At 54.0% G+C, this 18,523-nt stretch overlaps 6 protein-coding genes across 6 annotated transcripts; 3 read left to right on the top strand and 3 right to left on the bottom strand.

The window, feature by feature from the left end:
* Positions 1–556: 556 nt before the first annotated feature.
* On the bottom strand, positions 557–1,347 carry AYL99_05473 (40S ribosomal protein S5; the record flags this gene model as incomplete). Its single annotated transcript, XM_018836985.1, has 3 exons — positions 557–874; positions 956–1,139; positions 1,202–1,347. 3 exons carry the CDS (start codon positions 1,345–1,347, stop codon positions 557–559), a joined length of 648 nt encoding a protein of 215 aa, XP_018693838.1.
* A 292-nt stretch (positions 1,348–1,639) lies between these two features.
* On the bottom strand, positions 1,640–3,731 carry AYL99_05472 (hypothetical protein; the record flags this gene model as incomplete). The annotated part of the gene is made up of 9 exons (XM_018836984.1): positions 1,640–1,976; positions 2,032–2,100; positions 2,152–2,444; positions 2,526–2,631; positions 2,697–2,852; positions 2,903–3,018; positions 3,085–3,164; positions 3,212–3,279; positions 3,340–3,731. 9 exons carry the CDS (start codon positions 3,729–3,731, stop codon positions 1,640–1,642), a joined length of 1,617 nt encoding a protein of 538 aa, XP_018693837.1.
* An 845-nt stretch (positions 3,732–4,576) lies between these two features.
* Positions 4,577–6,749, top strand: AYL99_05471 (hypothetical protein; the record flags this gene model as incomplete). The annotated part of the gene is made up of 6 exons (XM_018836983.1): positions 4,577–4,679; positions 4,736–4,986; positions 5,041–5,198; positions 5,254–6,307; positions 6,358–6,506; positions 6,587–6,749. The coding sequence occupies 6 exons, from the start codon at positions 4,577–4,579 to the stop codon at positions 6,747–6,749; spliced, it is 1,878 nt and encodes a 625-aa protein (XP_018693836.1).
* An 873-nt stretch (positions 6,750–7,622) lies between these two features.
* On the top strand, positions 7,623–11,684 carry AYL99_05470 (hypothetical protein; the record flags this gene model as incomplete). Its single annotated transcript, XM_018836982.1, has 1 exon — positions 7,623–11,684. One exon carries the CDS (start codon positions 7,623–7,625, stop codon positions 11,682–11,684), a length of 4,062 nt encoding a protein of 1,353 aa, XP_018693835.1.
* Positions 11,685–12,118: 434 nt separating this feature from the next.
* Positions 12,119–13,801, bottom strand: AYL99_05469 (hypothetical protein; the record flags this gene model as incomplete). The annotated part of the gene is made up of 1 exon (XM_018836981.1): positions 12,119–13,801. The coding sequence occupies one exon, from the start codon at positions 13,799–13,801 to the stop codon at positions 12,119–12,121; it is 1,683 nt and encodes a 560-aa protein (XP_018693834.1).
* Positions 13,802–14,856: 1,055 nt separating this feature from the next.
* On the top strand, positions 14,857–17,727 carry AYL99_05468 (hypothetical protein; the record flags this gene model as incomplete). Its single annotated transcript, XM_018836980.1, has 5 exons — positions 14,857–15,055; positions 15,109–15,803; positions 15,857–15,883; positions 15,930–16,279; positions 16,329–17,727. The coding sequence occupies 5 exons, from the start codon at positions 14,857–14,859 to the stop codon at positions 17,725–17,727; spliced, it is 2,670 nt and encodes an 889-aa protein (XP_018693833.1).
* Between the last annotated feature and the right edge of the window lie 796 nt (positions 17,728–18,523).

Below are 18,523 nucleotides of genomic sequence, written 5' to 3'. Positions count from 1 at the left end.
CAGCGAGAACATGTTATAGCGAGGAGTCTCAGAGAATATGAACCCAGTACTTCGTCACATCATTGTCACTCTGTCCCAAAACTCGTTGAAGTTTTGTAGCTGGGGTGTAGCCCAAGAATGTTACATCAGGTTGTCGTAAAAAGGGGACGGTGACAGTGTGACACCGCATATAGAGCTTCGTTCATGTGGCTTGTAAAAAGGCTCAAGGGCCAAAAAAAGGAGCTCTATGACGTGCGATTGTCAAACTTTCATGCCATTTCGAAATTTTTGTGGACATTCACCGTCATCTACAGTAGGCGCTCTGAATCTGCAATTTCTGCTAGACCTCATGGGGTCGGGCCGAGCGTGCATGCTACTTTCGATTAATGCTCCTCATCCTGGCCCCTGGCGAAGCAGACAATGGACCCTGACCCGTTTATCGTCTGCCATGCTTGGAAGTTGGCTGCCATGAAATGCAAGTCCGTACGTAGTACCACCATGTTTGATCCTGCCTTCTCTCCCTCTCCCAGGCAACAAGCAAGAAGCACCCGTATCTCCCCGAATGAGCTGCTTTCTTTTACCGATTGCTCTTCGCCACACGCTCCAACTCGTCCTTCTTCTTGATGGCGTAGGAGTTGCTGCTGCCCTTGGCGGCGTTGATCAGCTCTTCGGCCAGGCACTCGGCGATGCTCTTGACGTTGCGGAACGCGGCCTCGCGGGCGCCGATGGTGAGCAGGGCGATGGCCTGGTTGACGCGGCGGAGCGGGGACACATCGACGGCCTGTCTTCGCACGGTGCCGGCGCTGCCGATTCTGGTGCTGTCTTCACGGGGACCGCAGTTGACGATAGCGTCGACGGCGATTTGGATGGGGTTCTGGTCGGTCATGATGTGGATCTAAATATGGTCAGATTCGTGTGTTTCTCTTGCAACCTCTAGTATTTTTCTTTTTCTCTGGCTGTGAGGAACAGGACGTACGATCTCGAATGAGTGTGCCACGATCCGGATGGCCATCAGCTTCTTGCCGTTGTTGCGACCGTTCATCATCAGCGAGTTGGTCAGTCGTTCGATGATGGGGCATTGGGCCTTGCGAAAACGCTTTGCGGCATATCGACCGGCCGAGTGCGAGATGTAAACAGGGGATCGGATTTGGATGTAGTCGCTGTCAAAAAGAAGGTATTGTCAGTCTTTTCCCTATTTTCTTCCGGCACGGACTTTTCGTACGTCAATGAGATGTCTCTGACTTCGACATCCTCGTAACTCCAGCGCCCGAAGAGCTTCACGCTCCCGATCTCTTGCATGACATCTTTGGGCAGAACGGGCCAACCAGAGGTTGGGTTTTCGACTTCAACCTCGCCGTTGTCGGACATATTGACGAGCTGGTGTTGTGCGGATTGTCGAGTTTGGGACGGGTCGCTCGTTGTGCTGCTGCGATCTTGTGGAGGCTCGATTTTTAGTTGTGGGATAAATTCTTGCCAAGATCTGTCAGTCACGTGCCGACTTGATACCGGAGTTTATCCGATACCCCATCCACCGAGCACGTCTCGAGGCATCGCACGGAAAAAAACTTGATCTCTCTCTAAACTTGATAAACTTGTCAATTTATCATTTATTGCTCTTAAATTTGTAGTACACGAAGATAATGACTGTCTATACCAATATCTAAACTGACACCCGCTTCTCCACGCTAGGTCTTCTCATGTGCTCAACCTCGTGTTCGACTCCACCGGCAGGCTTAGGTCCCTCATAGTGTTTCCTGGCACCAAGGAACCACCAAGCCGTTACAAAGGTGGTCAGACCTCCCCAGATCAAACAGGCATAGTTCATGGTTTCCGCGTCCGTCGGCAGAGCGAAGGGAAAACAATAAATCACGAACCACACAATCATATATCCACACGCGATCGTATTCATCGGGACGCCGAATTTTCCCAGCTGGAACGGGCCAAATTTGACATTTTTACGACCGGTCAGAAGGTGAGGCAGTATTGCTGCGATATAACTGTTTTCATGTTAGTCAGATTCGAGCGGATCTCTCGTTTGGGGGTCTGAATTACCTTCCAGAAGACATCAACACGAAGCTGCCCACGAAAGCGTTGAAGGCCGTGGCGCTTCCAACATAGATGCTGTGGCGTCCATCGTTAGCCAGTTGCCAACGTAAGGTCTAGAACACTCACCAGCCCAGAACAGTCACCAGACAGCCACACAACAATGTCGAATAGAGGGGCATTTCCAATCTCTTAGACACCTTGCCAATGTATTGAGGGAACGGAGTTGCCCTGTCCCGTCCAAGTGTCCACAGTGTCCTGCCAGCTGTGATGTATACTCCTACCAAGCAGGTCGCGATACAGAAGAGGAAGGGGCAGAGCAACCCAATGGCGCCGCCGGACGACCCGGTGGCCTGTCGATAGATCTCGGCAAGTGGGAATGGGGCATTGAACAGAGCATCGTAGTCGCTTATCGCATACATCTGGAAGTGTCTGTCAGCAACTACAAATGGAATGGCCATGACAAGGGCTTCGCCTAAATGCCTGGGAGTTCGGGAACTCACGATCGCAATAATGTAGCAGATTCCAGTGACGAATCCGATGCTCATTTGCAGCCCGATAGCGATCGGGATGTTCTTGCTGGGATACGGGACCTCCTCAGCGATATGACTGTGAAGTTTCAGGTCAGTGTTGGATGTTCGCTGCGGTCGTGGAGTTGCGCATCTCGAACGAACCTCACAGCATCTGGTGTTCCGACAGAGTATGCGCCATTCAGCATTCCGGCAACAAAGACAAACCCGTTAGGATAGCCTATATCTGCCGACCACTCACTCCAAACGAAACTGGACGAGGCGTGTGGTGGGTGGTCGCCAGATCCTGGTATTGCGGTCCTGAAAACGATCAATTTTGGTTCATCTTCCACAGCAGGGAGAAGACTCACACGACAATGATGGTGACTAGGAACCCGCCTAGGAGGAGAACAATGCCTACAGTGTTCAAGTACGGCATTGCCCTGTTGAACAGGCAGACGCACGCACAGGCAATCCAGGTTACGATCTGAGTCGTTATCAGCCAATGCTCACCAAAGAGTTTGGTTCGCACCACTGGCAATTGTTGACTCACAAGATATGTCACAAAAACGTGCCATCGCTTCGCAGTGAAGTCGCTATGTTCCAGAGCATACATCTGCACGAACGTGTTCGCTGCCGAAAATGAGCATGCATGTTGTTCAGCAGAGGGGGCCACAAACCAAGGATGGAACTCATTGATGCTGCACCAAATACCCAGGCCAGCCAATTCCAGTATCCAGCAAAGAATCTGTAATTCCAGGCGATCAGCGAAAATGATCAACCAAGGTCTTCTGAAGACAGAGCATACCCGACCACACGACCCCATTTTTTACCAGGAGTGACTGAAGCCCAATGATAGACACCGGCGCTAGAAGGTATAGCTGAAGCCAACTCTGCCAAAGATGCAGCTACTATCCAGTAGAAGATCGAAACAACAATGAACTCGTAAATGACCCCTGGGGGTCCGCCATTGAAGATGGCGACGAGGATCGATCCTCCGACAGCAGGCCATACGGTTCCCACAACGAGCCCGACTCCAGCAGCGGCGAGAAGGCTGAAGTTTCGCTCCAGTTCCTGTACGTGACCAGAAGCGTTGATGAGCTCAGAAACGCCCGTGTCAGTATTGTCGGCAGTATCGGATGGAGAGTCAGTGGCGACCTCATTTGGAACAGGATCTTTCTTTTCATCCACGGTCGCCATGTTTGCAATTGTCAATAAGAGCTTGCTGACGGCAAAGATAACGAAGGAAGGGAAAGAAAGCAGAACCCAAACGCTGATATATACTCATCTTCTCTATCGGCACTCCTGGGGGGCAGCTAATCAGATTGGCGCGTCTCGCCCAGAACGAGACCACGTTCAACAGCGAGGGAACTCGGATCTGCGCGCGGGACTGATACCGGAAGACACCCAATAATCAGCCCAAGTCCGTCGTGGTCATGGATTGATTCAGTCACGTCGTTGACCGGGTGCTTTGTCCCAATCGCTGCCGAGCCACGAGGACGACGCCTCCTAGTCTTCGATTGGCAAAATTTAGAAACAAAGCGATAAAATCGAACCAAGTTTCAGATAGGGGAGCGAGCGGAGAGAGATAGCTGACACCACTTGTCAAGTAAGAAATCGAGCTTCAGGCACTCCACGACCGGATTCTCAAAGCCTGGTCTGGGCTGGAGGCTAACTTTGATGAGGCAGGAGAATACCACTCCCTCGGCGCCCACAAGGCCAACGCAGTTCTCCACCATTGGCATAACCCTGAGAGAAAACTCTCCCAGAGCTCGGTGGGCAACAAGACAGCCTTGAAGTGAAGCCGTTCGATTTCGGCATTGAGGGTGTCATGAGGGTCGAATCAACGACTCCAGCCGTATCTTAGGTGATTACAAGAAGGCATTTCCACTTAAGAGAGCTTCGTCAACTCCACAGTCTCAGCCTTGGGTATCCAGACGGACATGTCCGTTGAAGAAAAGTTGATGGTGTAGACGTTAATACGTTGTTTTCTGTGCGAGAAAGTGCGAATAGCATCCAGGTCGCGGCGCACCTGCAGGTCCAACATGGCTGGAAGCTCAAGCTCGTTTCTAGGACTTGAGGGTCTTCATGTCTTTGTCACAGGCTCAGCGGGAGGAATTGGAGGAGCTGCAGTAAAAGAATTTCTCAGTATGTTCTCTCCCAAGAGCCATGTGCGTCGACACAGTGCTCACAGTTACCATCAGCTCTTGGGTGCCGGGTCACGGCATTTGATCGAAGATCTATCGATGAATCAAAACTGTGTTCATCACCAGAGCAGTCTTCCAGGCTTTTCACGACTCAGGGCGACCTGACGTCTGAAAATTCTGTCTCTGAAGCATTCCAAGCTGCAACAGACCACTTCGGCCCATTGAACATCCTAATAGCCAATGCAGGCATCACGGATGAAAGCTCTCATCCGCCAATATGGGAGATAGGGGAGGGTCTCTGGGACAAGGTGTGAATTATTCCGCTCAACTGTCGCCAGGGTCTTGCGCTTATATTCAGCAAGGTCAATACCAACAACGTCAAGGGCACATTTTTAACGGTCAAGCATTTCCTGCTCTCGGTGAAGAAGGCACAAGAAGCTAAAGGAAGCGAACTCGACAACGTTTCCATTGTCATCACTGGTTCAGAGACTGGAAAGTTTGGCCAGGAAGGACATGCGGAGTTCGTGGACAGATACTCCAAGGAATGCCTATGGAAGATGCTAACATTTCGGCAGATACGCATCTGGAAAGGCTGGCTTGCAATATGGTCTTGTTCGCACAGTGAAGAACGAAATCGTGCGCCTGAATGCGAAAGCCCGGATTAATGCTGTAGCACCAGGATGGGTAAACACCTCCCTCATTGGTGATCGTTTGGATGATCCCAGGGAAATGTGGGCAGAATGCCAGGCCACTGTTGCGCTGAAGAAGATTGCACAACCCGAAGACGTCGCACGAGCTATGGCGTTCTTGGCTAGCCACCGTGCGGCTGGCCATATCTCTGGAGAATGCATTTCTGTCGACGGCGGGATGGAGGGCCGGATCATCTGGCGCCAGGAGCAGGTCTTGGGAACCAGTGCAAAGGAAACCAAGCTTCAAATGGCAACCATACCGGTCTCTTTGACTCCGGCTACAAGAAAACGACGAATGCGAATTTGTCTCTCCGTTGACTTTGACGCCATTTCCGGCTATCTGGGTACAGGCCACGATCCCCAGAACACGCTTTCGGATTACTCAGCGGGCATTTTCAGCGCCAACGTCGGGGTTGGCAGGCTGCTTCGGTTGTTCAAAAAGCACGGTATTTCTGATAAGCTCACCTGGTTCGTCCCCGGCCACAGTCTAGAAACATTCCCGTCGCAGGCGCGCGAGATCGCCGAGAGTGGAGCAGAAATTGGACTTCATGGATACAGCCATGAGGGTGCATATGCAATGACCGTTCAACAGGAGAGGGATGTTTTGCAGAAATGCATCGGCTTGATAACAACGCTCAGGCAAGGTAAGAAACCGGTTGGATATAGAGCACCTCTATACCAAATTCGCGAGACAACCGTCCGGCTTCTGCAGGAGCACGACTTTCTTTATGACAGCAGCATGAACGCCCACGACTCCTTGCCTTATTTCCTAGTGAATCCCTTTCCACAAGAGCCGCCGCATGTACCGGACTACAAGAAGGATGCCAGCAGTTGGATGGTTCCGACCTCAATACCCGTACAGCCACAGCCAGGTACTGCTGAGGCCAACAAGGCTCTGGTGGAGATTCCCTCGAGCTGGTACACGGAGGACATGACACCAGTAAGTCGCCTGTGGCTCACGAGAATGATCTCACCCTAACAACCTTCCAGCTTGGCTTTTATCCCTACGCAGCCAACACGCAAGGCTACGTTGGAGTCGACCTTGTGGAAAAGATGTGGTGGGATAGGTTTGACTGGCTCTGGGAAAATGAAAGCTGGTTGGACGAAGGGCCTGGGAAAGGTTATGGCTCCGTATATCCGTAAGTCACACTAATGCTGCTCCCATAAGCGATCCAGACCCCCCTGTGGCGATTTGCTAACCAAGAACGACTCTCTGCAGCATGATCTGGCACCCTGAAAGCGCGGGTCGAGCGCATATTGTGGGAATGATTGATCGATTCATCGCGAGGCTAGTGCAACGGCAAAAAGCAGCTGGGGATGGCGAGATTACGTTCGAGACGATGGAAGGGGTTGCACAAAGTTGGAAAAAGCAGCGTTCATAGAGAAATCTAGACGGCATTATTCGACGGCAATGCATTCCGAGTAATAGGTCACGATTACCTAGGATTATCTCAGCTTCGGCCGTGATGAATGGGTTAGATGGTGGCGTCCAGTAGTCCCCTCAGCCTTATGTGAGTTACTTGCGCCGGCTAAGAGACGAGCAATAAAAGAGGAGGGGCAGCTCGGAATAGGTCTGTCGAGACACAGTGGCCAGGAAGGGAATGATATACTAATTGCTGGAAGAGGCATAAAGAACAGGGTGCTGACTTTAGCACTTGCTGAATCAGCGAGGTGAAAGGAGGGCACCTTATTAGAGGGGGATGAGCCTTTCTCCAATCCTGGCACGGTCTCCCTAGGCTTGCCCTCGCCCGCAGGCTCCACGGGTTAAAGAAGCTCAAGGCCTTGACTCCCTAGACGATCCCTCTAGGCCAGCAGCCGGCTATTAGCTGTAGCCTGCAACCACCGGCTCTGGCTAAGCGTCGCGCCCAGCCCAACCACGAACCTGCCACAGCGGCATTAGTTCAACATCCTCCTTCTGTGGTCAATGTTGCAGAACCCTGACCATGATGTCTACTGTCGGCGGGACACAAGCAAAATGATGATATACCCTTTGCCGGCAGCCTTCGACATCTTCCCTTCCCGCTGTATCATCCATAGCAGTGATTCCGTGCTTGTCACCGCTCATGCCCACCTGACTTCAAGTGATCCAAACGTCGACACCCTTTCAGTGTGCCTCCCAGTCCTCTCACTTTCGCCGCCCCCCAGTTCTCGCACCCTCTGGTTGCTGCTTTCCTGCGGTCCCCTCCCTTCCGACGGCGACCTCTCTTACCTTCATATGATCCTAGTCCATCCTTGATGCCTCGTTAGGTGCGATAATGTCTAACTCAGATACCCCCGCTACCCCGCCGAGACAAGGCGAACCTATCCCCCCCATCATCCTGAAAGAGGCGGAAGCCGCAGCTGCAGCTGCCCAAGAGGAGGCGGTTGATAGTCCCAGAGATCCAAATGTGTCAAATTCTTCGCCGGAAGGGCATGTACGGCACCATGGCGGCATTTCTCCTCATCTGGAGGATGTTCCTCCACCAGCCTACAACGGCGCAGAGTATGGACAGCTCGACATAAGTCAGAACGGCCTGAATACAGGCGCACGGCTAGCCAGTGATGGCCGAGTCAATATCAATATCAATCAGCACAAGGGCAAGCTCACCAGCCTGCTTTTGCCTGCCCTGCGCCACCAACTGGAGCTGTCGAGGCAGAAACCCCCATCCGAGCCGCCAATACCGGAGGGATTGGGAGACACGGATGGCCTGCCTCCACCGCCGATGAACATTGTGATTCAGATCGTGGGCAGCAGAGGAGACGTGCAGCCCTTTGTGGCATTGGGCCAGGTGCTAAAGAACAAATACAAGCACCGTGTCAGAATCGCCACCCATCCCACGTTCAAACAGTTCGTCACAGAGAATGGCCTGGAATTCTTCAGCATTGGAGGAGATCCCGCCGAGCTCATGGCGTTCATGGTCAAGAATCCGGGTCTGATGCCTGGAATGGACTCCCTCAAGAATGGAGATGTGGGCAAGCGAAGAAAGGGCATCTACGAAATCATCACAGGTTGTTGGAGATCGTGCATCGAGGCTGGAGACGGCTTGGGCATGCCTGCGAGCGATGACACCATGGATACCCGCAGCTTTGACAGTGCAGTGTCCTTCGGCATGGATCCGACGCTGAAGCCCTTCGTCGCAGACGCGATCATCGCCAACCCCCCCAGTTTCGCTCATGTTCATATCGCGGAGAAGTTGGGCATTCCCCTCCATCTAATGTTCACCATGCCTTGGTCGCCAACCCAGTCTTTCCCCCATCCTCTCGCCAACATCATCTCCTCGAATACAGACGCCAGTATCACAAACTTTGTCACCTATGCCTTGGTCGACATGTTGACCTGGCAGGGGTTGGGAGATGTCATCAACAGGTTTCGGGAGCGGAGTCTAGGCTTGGAACCCGTGAGTATCATGTGGGCGCCGGGCATGGTCAGCCGATTGCGCATCCCGTGGACTTATTGCTGGTCGCCGGCTTTGATTCCGAAACCAGCAGACTGGGGCAGCTATATCGACATATCGGGGTTCTTCTTCCTAAACCTATCCACGAACTATACACCACCGCAAGACTTGGCAGATTTCTTAGCTGCCGGGCCGCCTCCTGTCTACATTGGATTCGGCTCTATCGTGGTCGACGACCCCAATGCCATGACTAGGATGATATTTGATGCAATCAAAAAGACTGGCCAGCGAGCGATAGTGTCCAAGGGCTGGGGTGGGCTTGGTGCCAATGAGTTGGGAATACCAGAAGGAGTCTTCATGATTGGCAACTGCCCTCACGATTGGCTGTTCAACCATGTGTCGTGCGTCGTGCACCACGGTGGTGCAGGCACAACTGCTGCTGGTATATTGGCCGGGCGACCGACGGTGGTGGTCCCATTCTTTGGCGATCAACCATTCTGGGGCTCAATGACTGCCAGGGCTGGGGCAGGGCCTGTGCCCATTGCGTACAAGAACCTGACTGCTGATAAGCTCGCACACTCGATCTTGGAAGCACTGAAGCCGGAGTCACTCGAGCGCGCAAAGGAGTTGAGCCTGAAGATCAAGGCAGAGGATGGTTGTGAAGCTGGTGCACAGTCCTTTCACAAGCAGTTGCACATGGCGAACCTGAGATGCTCTTTGGATCCGTCGCGCATGGCGGTCTGGCGTGTCAAAAGAACGGACATTCGTCTATCGCCGCTTGCAGCCACCGTCCTCGGGACTGAGGGTCTACTAGACTTCTCGGATTTGAAACTTTATCGGCCCAGAGAGTACGAGACAGAAGATGGCCCTTGGGAGCCAATATCCGGCGGTGCTGCCGCCTTGATTGGAACACTGGGGAATCTCTCCATGGGTATCGCCGATTTCCCGGTTGAAATCCTCAAGTCTTTGAAGACAGCCTCGGGAGAACTGAAAGAAATCCACGAAAGACGCTCAACTAGTGGTACTTCTACACCTGTTGCGCCCTCAGATCGACCCTCTTCTGATGTTGCAAGTGCAACAGCGGCAACAATCACGCCTGTCACGTCTGAGCAGTCAATCTCCTCAGGAACAACCGCTGTGCCGACAGCGCCTTCATCCATGTCCACCGTCTTGTCCGCTGATGGAGCATCAAAAGTTTCCCATCATCACCGGCATCATAGTTCGTCTCACCACCGCTCCCGATCCCGCTCTGGTTCGCCGTCACCGAATGGGAATCACGATTCCTGCGTTGGCGAAGAGGTTGGACAAGTCTCGCTGGAAACGGCGATCTCGGGAGCCAAAGCCGCAGGGAAAATAATTTCAGCCGGAGTTAAGTCACCCATGGATTTCACATTGTCTCTCGCAAAAGGATTCCATAACGCACCAAAATTATACGGAGACGAAACCGTACGACAGAATGAAAAGATCGTGGGACTTCATTCTGGCTTGCGGGTGGCTGGCAAAGAGTTCGGATATGGCTTCTATGACGGTATCACAGGCCTAATCACTCAGCCTCTGGCAGGTGCGAAGAAAGAGGGTGCGGCGGGTTTCTTCAAGGGCGCAGCCAAAGGCCTCGGCGGCTTGGTTCTCAAACCAGCGGCTGGCATTTGGGGACTTCCGGGATACACCGCAAAGGGCATCTACAGCGAGATTTCCAAGCACTTTGGGAGCTCGGTGCAGAACTATATCATTGCCGCTCGCACAGCGCAAGGTTTTGAGGATTGGAAGAACAGTTCTCCAGAGGAGAGACAACGCATTGTGACCGCCTGGAAAGACGGCAGGCTAGAGACCCGAAAGCACGGCCAACTCTATGGAAACGATCGCAAGGTGGCAATCGAAAGTCACATCATCACAAGGACCAACACGGATTCGGTGGAGTTGGTTCACGGATTCCGAAACACGAGACACCTTAGCTGGGACGAACGCAAGGCGCTCGCTGAACGACGGGATCAACTGAGGAAGGAGGAAAAGGAAATACAACGACGTGAAAAAGAGATCCAAAAGGAAGAGATGAGAAAAAGCAAGGGCGGTGGCAAGATCAAGAGCCGATGCAAATTTTGTCCATTCGACCACGAAACCAGTCATCATCTCAGGCACACCCATTCTCTCTCAAGTCTGGACTCCTCACTCAGCCGTGACAGCACGCCCTCGCAATCCCAGGACAACATCCTGGCCGGCTATGAGCACGCAATCAAGCATTCCGTGAGTTCGACGAGTACTGGCAACCCCATGGAAGATGCTGTGATTGAACGGGCACTGCGAGCCAGTCTCCGGGAATTGCATAGTTCCGGCCATGATCCGAATAAGTATTCTGACGCGGCATACCAACAAGCCATCCAAGCCAGCATCCGAGAATTCAAGAGAGCTCAAGAAGAACATGCTCGACAGAACGGCGCGTTGTCCACGACCTCAGAGAAGCCCGAGGAGGAGCATGACGCCGAACTCGAAAAGGCTCTGGCGCAGAGCCTGGAAGAGCACAAACAGGCTCAGGTTGCAAGAGAACAAAACCCAGAACCAGGGCATGGCGATCACCATCATTTGGATGACAGTGACTCTGCCATTGACACTGACTACGACGACCATTTTGTGCGCAAGCTTGAGGAGACTAAAAAGCGACATACCGAGAACGAACTCAAGCAGAAAGGGGTTGCAGAACGTGAGGCCAAACCTACGGGCGCGGTTGGACAAACAGAGCCAACTACAGTGGACGATAATGAGCATGATGAGGAGTTGCAGCGGGCGATCACCGCGTCACACGAGGAAGACAAGAGGCGCCAGGAGGAACTTACGCGGGAGAGAACAGAAGAAGAGATTGTCATGGAGTATGTCAAGAAGCAAAGCCTCATCGAGGAGGAACTGAGGAAACAGAAGGCGAGTGGTGCAGCTACGGTGGCGACGGAGTAGGAGGGTTTGAAAGCGGGCTGGGAGGTCATATTGTGATGATAGACCACGATTTTTCTGGTTCATGGCTAGTCATTGGTTGCGACGGATGACTTTATTGTGAGGAATGGAAGCCACGGGCTGGACTATAATGACCTATGCTGTTGAGCGAGCAGATGATTGCAATACTCACGATTGACGGGATTTCGAGATACCACAGATAACCACATGGCAATAACGAGAGTATTAATACATGATGAGCTACTATGAACGAACCGACTGAGGCATTCGTTACACTCGTAGAGATCCTGACTTGGACGGGAAGGTAAAGCACATATTTGTGCCTTTTAGTGGACTGATAGGTAAAGACATGGCCTGCGTTCTTTTTTCTGTCCGAGATCATACTTTTATTGCCGTATTTACTGTAGATATCTATCTACCTTGATACCGAATATCTATCAGTATATGCCGAGAGGATACGCAGTCTTGTCTATATTCTTCGCTCCCAGCGGGACCACCCGCGGGACCTGAGTGTAGGCGGTGGTGACCTCGACGGTCTCGTTCAAGCCCGCCGTCACGGGCATTCTCCTGGCATGCAACACGTCGTCGATGGCCTTGGCCATCTGCAACAACGAGCCTTCGCTCCAGGGCAAGCCCAGGATCTCCATCCCGATGGGGATGCCGATGGGGGCGGTGGGCGACGACGGCGAGAAGCCGATCGGCATGGTGATGACGGGCGAGCCGGTCACGGCGGCCAGGATGCCATTGCGGCCAGACTGGCTGGGCGAGCCGATGGGGACGACCAGGTTCTTCTGCTCCGGGTAGATGAGGCAGGCGAGCTGGTTGGTGAGAATGGTGGCGTGCAGGGCGCGCGTCAGGTTGGCGATGCGGGCCTGCTTCAGGTAGTACGAGGCGTTGGACGTCGACGACACCAGCGCCGCCTCCACGTACGAGTACTGCGACGGAATGACCAGGAACTCGGGCGTGCTCGCGTTGGCCGTGTACAGCTCCGGCATGCTGCGCGGGTGCGGGCCCGTCAGGTTGTCGCTGGCGAGGTAATGGCTGAGCAGTTCGCGGTATTCGCACGTTTGCACGTCCATCTGCGCCGAGATGGCCGTGGCGTTGTACGTCGCCGTGTCGTTGATGAGGACCACGCTGGCGCCCTGAGCTTGGAGAATGGAGATCACATTGTCCATGGCGTCGTTGACCGGCGTGGTCTCGTTGCTCGCGGCGCGGTTGAAGAACCCCTCGAGCACGCCGATACGGACTCCCGTGAGGTTCGTCCGAGTGCCCTGCGAGACGAAGGTCGTGTAGTCGGTGCCCAGCACGGCGGGCGGGATCGCCGACGTCACGTTGTCGGCGGGATCGTAGCCGACCGACGCCATGACCGTCATGGCGGTGGCGATGTCCAGCGGAGACCGGCCAATGGCGCCGATCGTGTCCTGTGTGTAGGAGATGGGGATGACGCCGGCACGCGAAATCAGCCCGCGTGTCGGCCGGAAGCTGAAAAGGCTGTTGGCGCTGGCTGGGCTGCGCAGCGAGTTCACCGTGTCGGTCCCCGTGCCGAACACGGCGAACGAGGCGGCCACTGCTGCGCCGGTGCCGCCGGAGCTGCCCCCAGGGGTGCGCGTGAAGTCGTATGGATTGATCGTTTGGCCGCCCAGGCTGGACACCGAGAGGCCCTCGAGCGCCAACTCGTGCAGATTCGACTTACCCAGGATCACGGCGCCCGCGTTGCGGAAGGCTCGCACGGCGGGGGCGTCCTGTGCTGGCTTCGAGGCATTCAGGGCCAAGCACCCGCCCGTCGAGGGCATGGGCAGGGCATCATAGTTGTCCTTAAGCAGGATGGGGATGCAGAAGAGCGGACCGGTGGCATTGCCCTGGGACAGGGACTGGTCCAGAGAGTCGGCAATGGACAGGGCATCCGGATTCAGGGTGATGATGGCGTTGATGTCCGAGTTGAAGTGCTCTATCCGGGCAATAAAGGCGCTCACGACGCCCCGGCAGGTGGTGAGGCCGGAGAATAGAGAGCTGTGGATGCTGGCGATGGTAGCTTCACGCACGTCGATGGGGGTTGTCTGTGTGAGGGAGGGAGTAGGGAGGAGGAGCGAGAGTGCGAGAAAGTTAAGGAGGTGCACCATCTTTCGTGGTGTATTGCTGCTGGCCCAGCCTTGTTTGTCCTCAGCCTTTTGGACTTCTCGTATCTTTCGTGGTAGTTCATGGCCATTGGTGGCAGTATATATAGGCGGTACCTATATACGGAAGATGATGTCGTGTATAGTACCAGTCAAGCACTGCCGGCCGACTGCCGGTAGCCCCGACATGAAGGAGGAGATGCCCACCTTATCGGCCTGGAGATGATCGCCGGCCTTCCGTATTCAGGACATGAAGATATTGTTCGTGGGAGGAGATCTCCTATGTAAGTAAAGAAGATAGGTAATAGGAAGGTCGATACAGTATATGGATCAGCCTTGTCCATGCCGGATCTGGCTGTATATAATATATAGCTTCGGGAAGAAGGCCAGGACAAGTCATCATCCGGGTTGGTCTTCCGGAGTCCGGACCCTCAATACGAGGGAGGCCTCATCTCTTTCTCTGTGTGTGTGTTGTGCTTATACCATCCACGGCCCATCCCTCCCGCTCTCGCCTGGTTAAAATACTCGGGGGAATTCTGTTCATTGTCACCGCTTGGCAAATGTCACTGTCTCCCTCTTCCTCCGCAGTTTAACCATTTTTGATACTTCGACGACGCCATGGGGAGCTTCTAGTCAGGCACCGCCGCCTTTCCATTGGACTTTTGCATTCTGCTTGCTGCCCCAGAATTACCATCTTCTGCAATACGCCCTTTCCAGCCCGTGACTCCGCGCCCAGCTCGATCACAATGCGACTCTGTGGGGTAAAAGCTGGGGCGTGACTGGATGACGGGAAGAGCTGCTTGCCTGTTGTCCACCACTTTTGACTTGAGCTCTGACGTTGTGGTCGGTAACTGGTCGATGTTACTTCGTGCGTCTCCAGCGAGAAAACATGACGCTGGTCAACGCTGAATCTTGTCTGGGGGAGAGGCACGGGGCCCAGCTGGTCGAGCAGAGATTTTCCCGTCCTTCATAAACAGAGCGGTCCGCCCGACCTCAGCTGTGTGCTGAACTTCATCCATCTACTATTCATCATCATCATCCAGATTCACTTCTTGGCGAAGATGATGTTGACTTCCGTCCTGTTGGGCGTCTTTGCTGCCGGGGTCGCAGTTGCACAGAAGGCCTGCCCTGGCTACCGTGCTACCAACGTTCAGCAGACGGCGAATGGCTTGACAGCTGATCTCAACCTCGCTGGGCCCGCCTGTAATATATATGGCACCGACTTGCACAACCTCACCCTCACCGTGGAGTATCAATCTGGTATGCTTATTGCTGGTGAAGTGTTTGTGTTCTGTTGTTGACTCTCTGGGAAGCTTCGAGGCTCCATGTCCTCATCGAGGACCAGAACAAGACCGTCTATCAAGTTCCGGAGTCGGTTCTTCCCCGTCCCAATACCACAGAAGGCACTACGGCCTCTAATGCCCAGCTTGTGTTTGACTATACAGAGAATCCCTTCAGTTTTTCCGTCTCTCGACCCTCGGGAGAGGTCCTGTTCAACACGTCGGGATCCCCCATCATCTTTCAGTCGCAATATCTTAGACTGCGGACGTCCTTGCCCAGCCATCCAAATCTGTACGGGCTTGGTGAGCACTCGGATCACTTCAGGTTGAACACTTCCAACTATACCCGGACTCTGTGGTCCCGTGACGCCTATGGAATCCCCCAGGGCACCAATCTATACGGGAATCACCCGGTATACATTGACCACCGCGGGTCGAATGGCACGCATGGAGTGCTGTTCTTGAACTCCAACGGTATGGATATCAAGATCAACGACACCGCTGGCCAGTACCTCGAATACAACACACTCGGGGGCGTTCTGGACTTCTACTTCCTGGCAGGACCCTCCCCAACTGAAGTCTCGCAACAAATCTCCGAGGTCGTTGGCAAACCCGCCATGATGGCGTATTGGACCTTCGGATTCCACCAATGCCGGTATGGCTACAAAGATGTTTGGGAGGTGGCTGAAGTTGTGTACAACTATAGCGCAGCCAACATTCCCTTGGAGGTAGGTGCCCACTCCATGGACAAGGAAGGATTGAAGGCTAATAATAGCTGCAGACCATGTGGACGGACATTGACTATATGGTAAGATCACCGATCAGGTACTGGGAAGCCACTGACGTGGGAATAGGACGCCCGAAAAGTCTTCACATTGGATCCACAACGCTTCCCTCTGCACAAGATGCGCGAGTTAGTGGCGTATCTCCACGCCCATCAGCAGCATTATATCATGATGGTGGACCCGGCAGTCGCATATCAGAACTACTCGGCGTTCAACAACGGCAACAATTCAGGAGTCTTTATGAAGAGGGCCGATGGGTCAGTATTCGAGGGCGTCGTCTGGCCCGGCCCAACCGTGTTCCCAGACTGGTTTCATCCAGATACTCAGGACTATTGGAACGGCGAGTTTGCGTCCTTCTTCAGTCCCGAGACCGGGGTCGACATTTCCGGTCTGTGGATTGATATGAACGAAGCCTCAAAGTACGAGCTGCGCCGTCATTTTTACAGCGGCTTGCTGACTGTTCTCCAGCTTTTGCAACTATCCGTGTTCGGACCCCAGCGCCTTTGCTAAAGAGAACGGCTTCCCACCCAAGCCGGCGGCGCTGCGAAGTGGTCCCGCCATCGCCCTCCCCGGCTTCCCGCCAGATTTTCAACCACCATCAAACTCCAAACGACAGACGCCAGCCACGGGCAACATGCTCGGTCTTCCGGGCAGGAAGCTTATCAATCCTCCTTACATGATCCAGAATGCTGCCGGTGGTCTGTCGAATAAGACCCTGAACACCGATCTGGTTCATTACAATGGGCTGGTCGAATACGACACCCACAACATGTACGGGACCATGATGTCGTCTACTTCACGCAATGCACTCCTCAATCGACGCCCAGGAGAGCGGCCACTGGTCATCACTCGCAGCACCTTCCTCGGCGCTGGTGCCCACGTCGGCCATTGGACAGGGGACAACCATGCCGACTGGGGTCAATACGAGCTCAGTATCTCGGCCATGATGAACTTTGCGACCGTCTTCCAGGTTCCAATGGTCGGGTCAGACATAGGCGGCTATAGTGGCAACACTACCGAAACGTTGCTGGCGCGCTGGATGATGTTAGGGGCTTTCCAGCCATTCTCTCGCAACCATAATGAGCTCGGAGATCGGCCTCAAGAGGCATACCGTTGGCCACTGACTGCGCAAGCGTCGAGATACGCCATTGACATTCGCTACCGTGCTCTCGACTATCTCTACACTGCCTTTTGGACACAGACGCAGACAGGAAAGCCCGTGTTGAACCCTCTGTTCTATCTTTACCCCGAGGACTCCAAGACTTTTGGCATCGACGCGCAGTTCTTCTTCGGGGATGCATTGCTCGTTTCCCCCGTCACGGCTGAGAACAAAACGACCGTACGCATCTATCTGCCCGACGACATATTCTACGACTGGAACCGTGGATTCAGCCCGGTGCGAGGCAATGCGTCGATGGTGACCCTGAACAACGTCAACTTCACCACCATCCCGCTCCACGTCCGCGGTGGTGCAATCCTCCCTCTGCGAGTGGAGAGTGCAAACACGACGGCAGCCCTCCGGACGAAAGGGTTCCATCTCCTGATCGCCCCGGGAACAGATGGGTCGGCGAATGGATCGCTCTACATTGATGATGGACTTATGATCGAGCAACCCAGCACCACGTATATCAATTTTACGTACACCAACGGAGCGTTCTCCATGTCCGGCAACTACAGCTATCCAGCCAATGTCAGTATCGAGCGGATCACCGTTTGTAACGTTGGGTCGGCGCCACAGAGCCTCAACATCCCTGGTGCGCAGGACTCGACTTTCTCGTATGACAATGCAACGTTGGCCGTCACGATCAACACCAGCATCCCATTGACCCAGGATGCTAGCTTCCAGCTGCCAGCGTCACGGAATTAGTTCAGATCAGAGGGAGGGTTTGAGGCGTGGACGAGGCTGGCTTCCCCCTTTCAGGAACCACAACCGAGAAGCAGTCGTCGTATGTACGTATCTTGCTGCATTTTGCCCTTCACTCCTTTCCTTTGATATACTCTCGTAACCGGGTTACATAGCAACGTTTTGCCAGTCACACACGCTGGCCCAGCCAGACTAGCTTTTTTGGCACGACCCCTGAGCGGCCGAGAAGAAGCGGTGAGCCCAACGTTGACGTCGGAGGCTTCGTGCTTCTCCTTCAAGCCGGCTGCAGTGTATCTAGGAGAGTCGACCATAGTAGTGCCTGCCGGGCCGTTGACATGGTGACAACCTTGTTTCGACAGCTGCCTCGACATTTACGTGGATGGATATACCACATATACATACATATATGTATACATATACACTGATCTCCTGCTGTTTCCTGGCCGTCTTCGGAGCAACTCGTTAGAGACACCCCTCTTCCTCTCCTCCCTAGCTCCCTCGTGTCCTCCACTCTTGGTCGGTCGTTTACCCGGCCCCACACTCGGCAGCCAGGCGATATTCCCTTCCTCGCAAAGCCGTTGGAAGGGAGAGAGATCGACCCCAATAATCTGAGTTGAGGTGCTCATGTTCGAGGGACGTGTGCGTTTGTCCGATCGCCCGTCGGCCCTCGCCATCTGGCGGACCAGAACCCTGGTTTACAGGCCTCTTTCTGTCCCTCTCAGTCTCTCTCTCTCTCTCTCTCCCGAAAACGGGCTTACTTCAAATAGAGCTGATTGCCAGGGCCCCTTCTCGGGTTAGA

The sequence above is a fragment of the Fonsecaea erecta genome (genome assembly GCF_001651985.1).
Source record: "Fonsecaea erecta strain CBS 125763 chromosome Unknown Scaff4, whole genome shotgun sequence".
Lineage (NCBI taxonomy): Eukaryota > Fungi > Ascomycota > Eurotiomycetes > Chaetothyriales > Herpotrichiellaceae > Fonsecaea > Fonsecaea erecta.
This window is presented reverse-complemented; position numbering and strand designations above follow the sequence as displayed.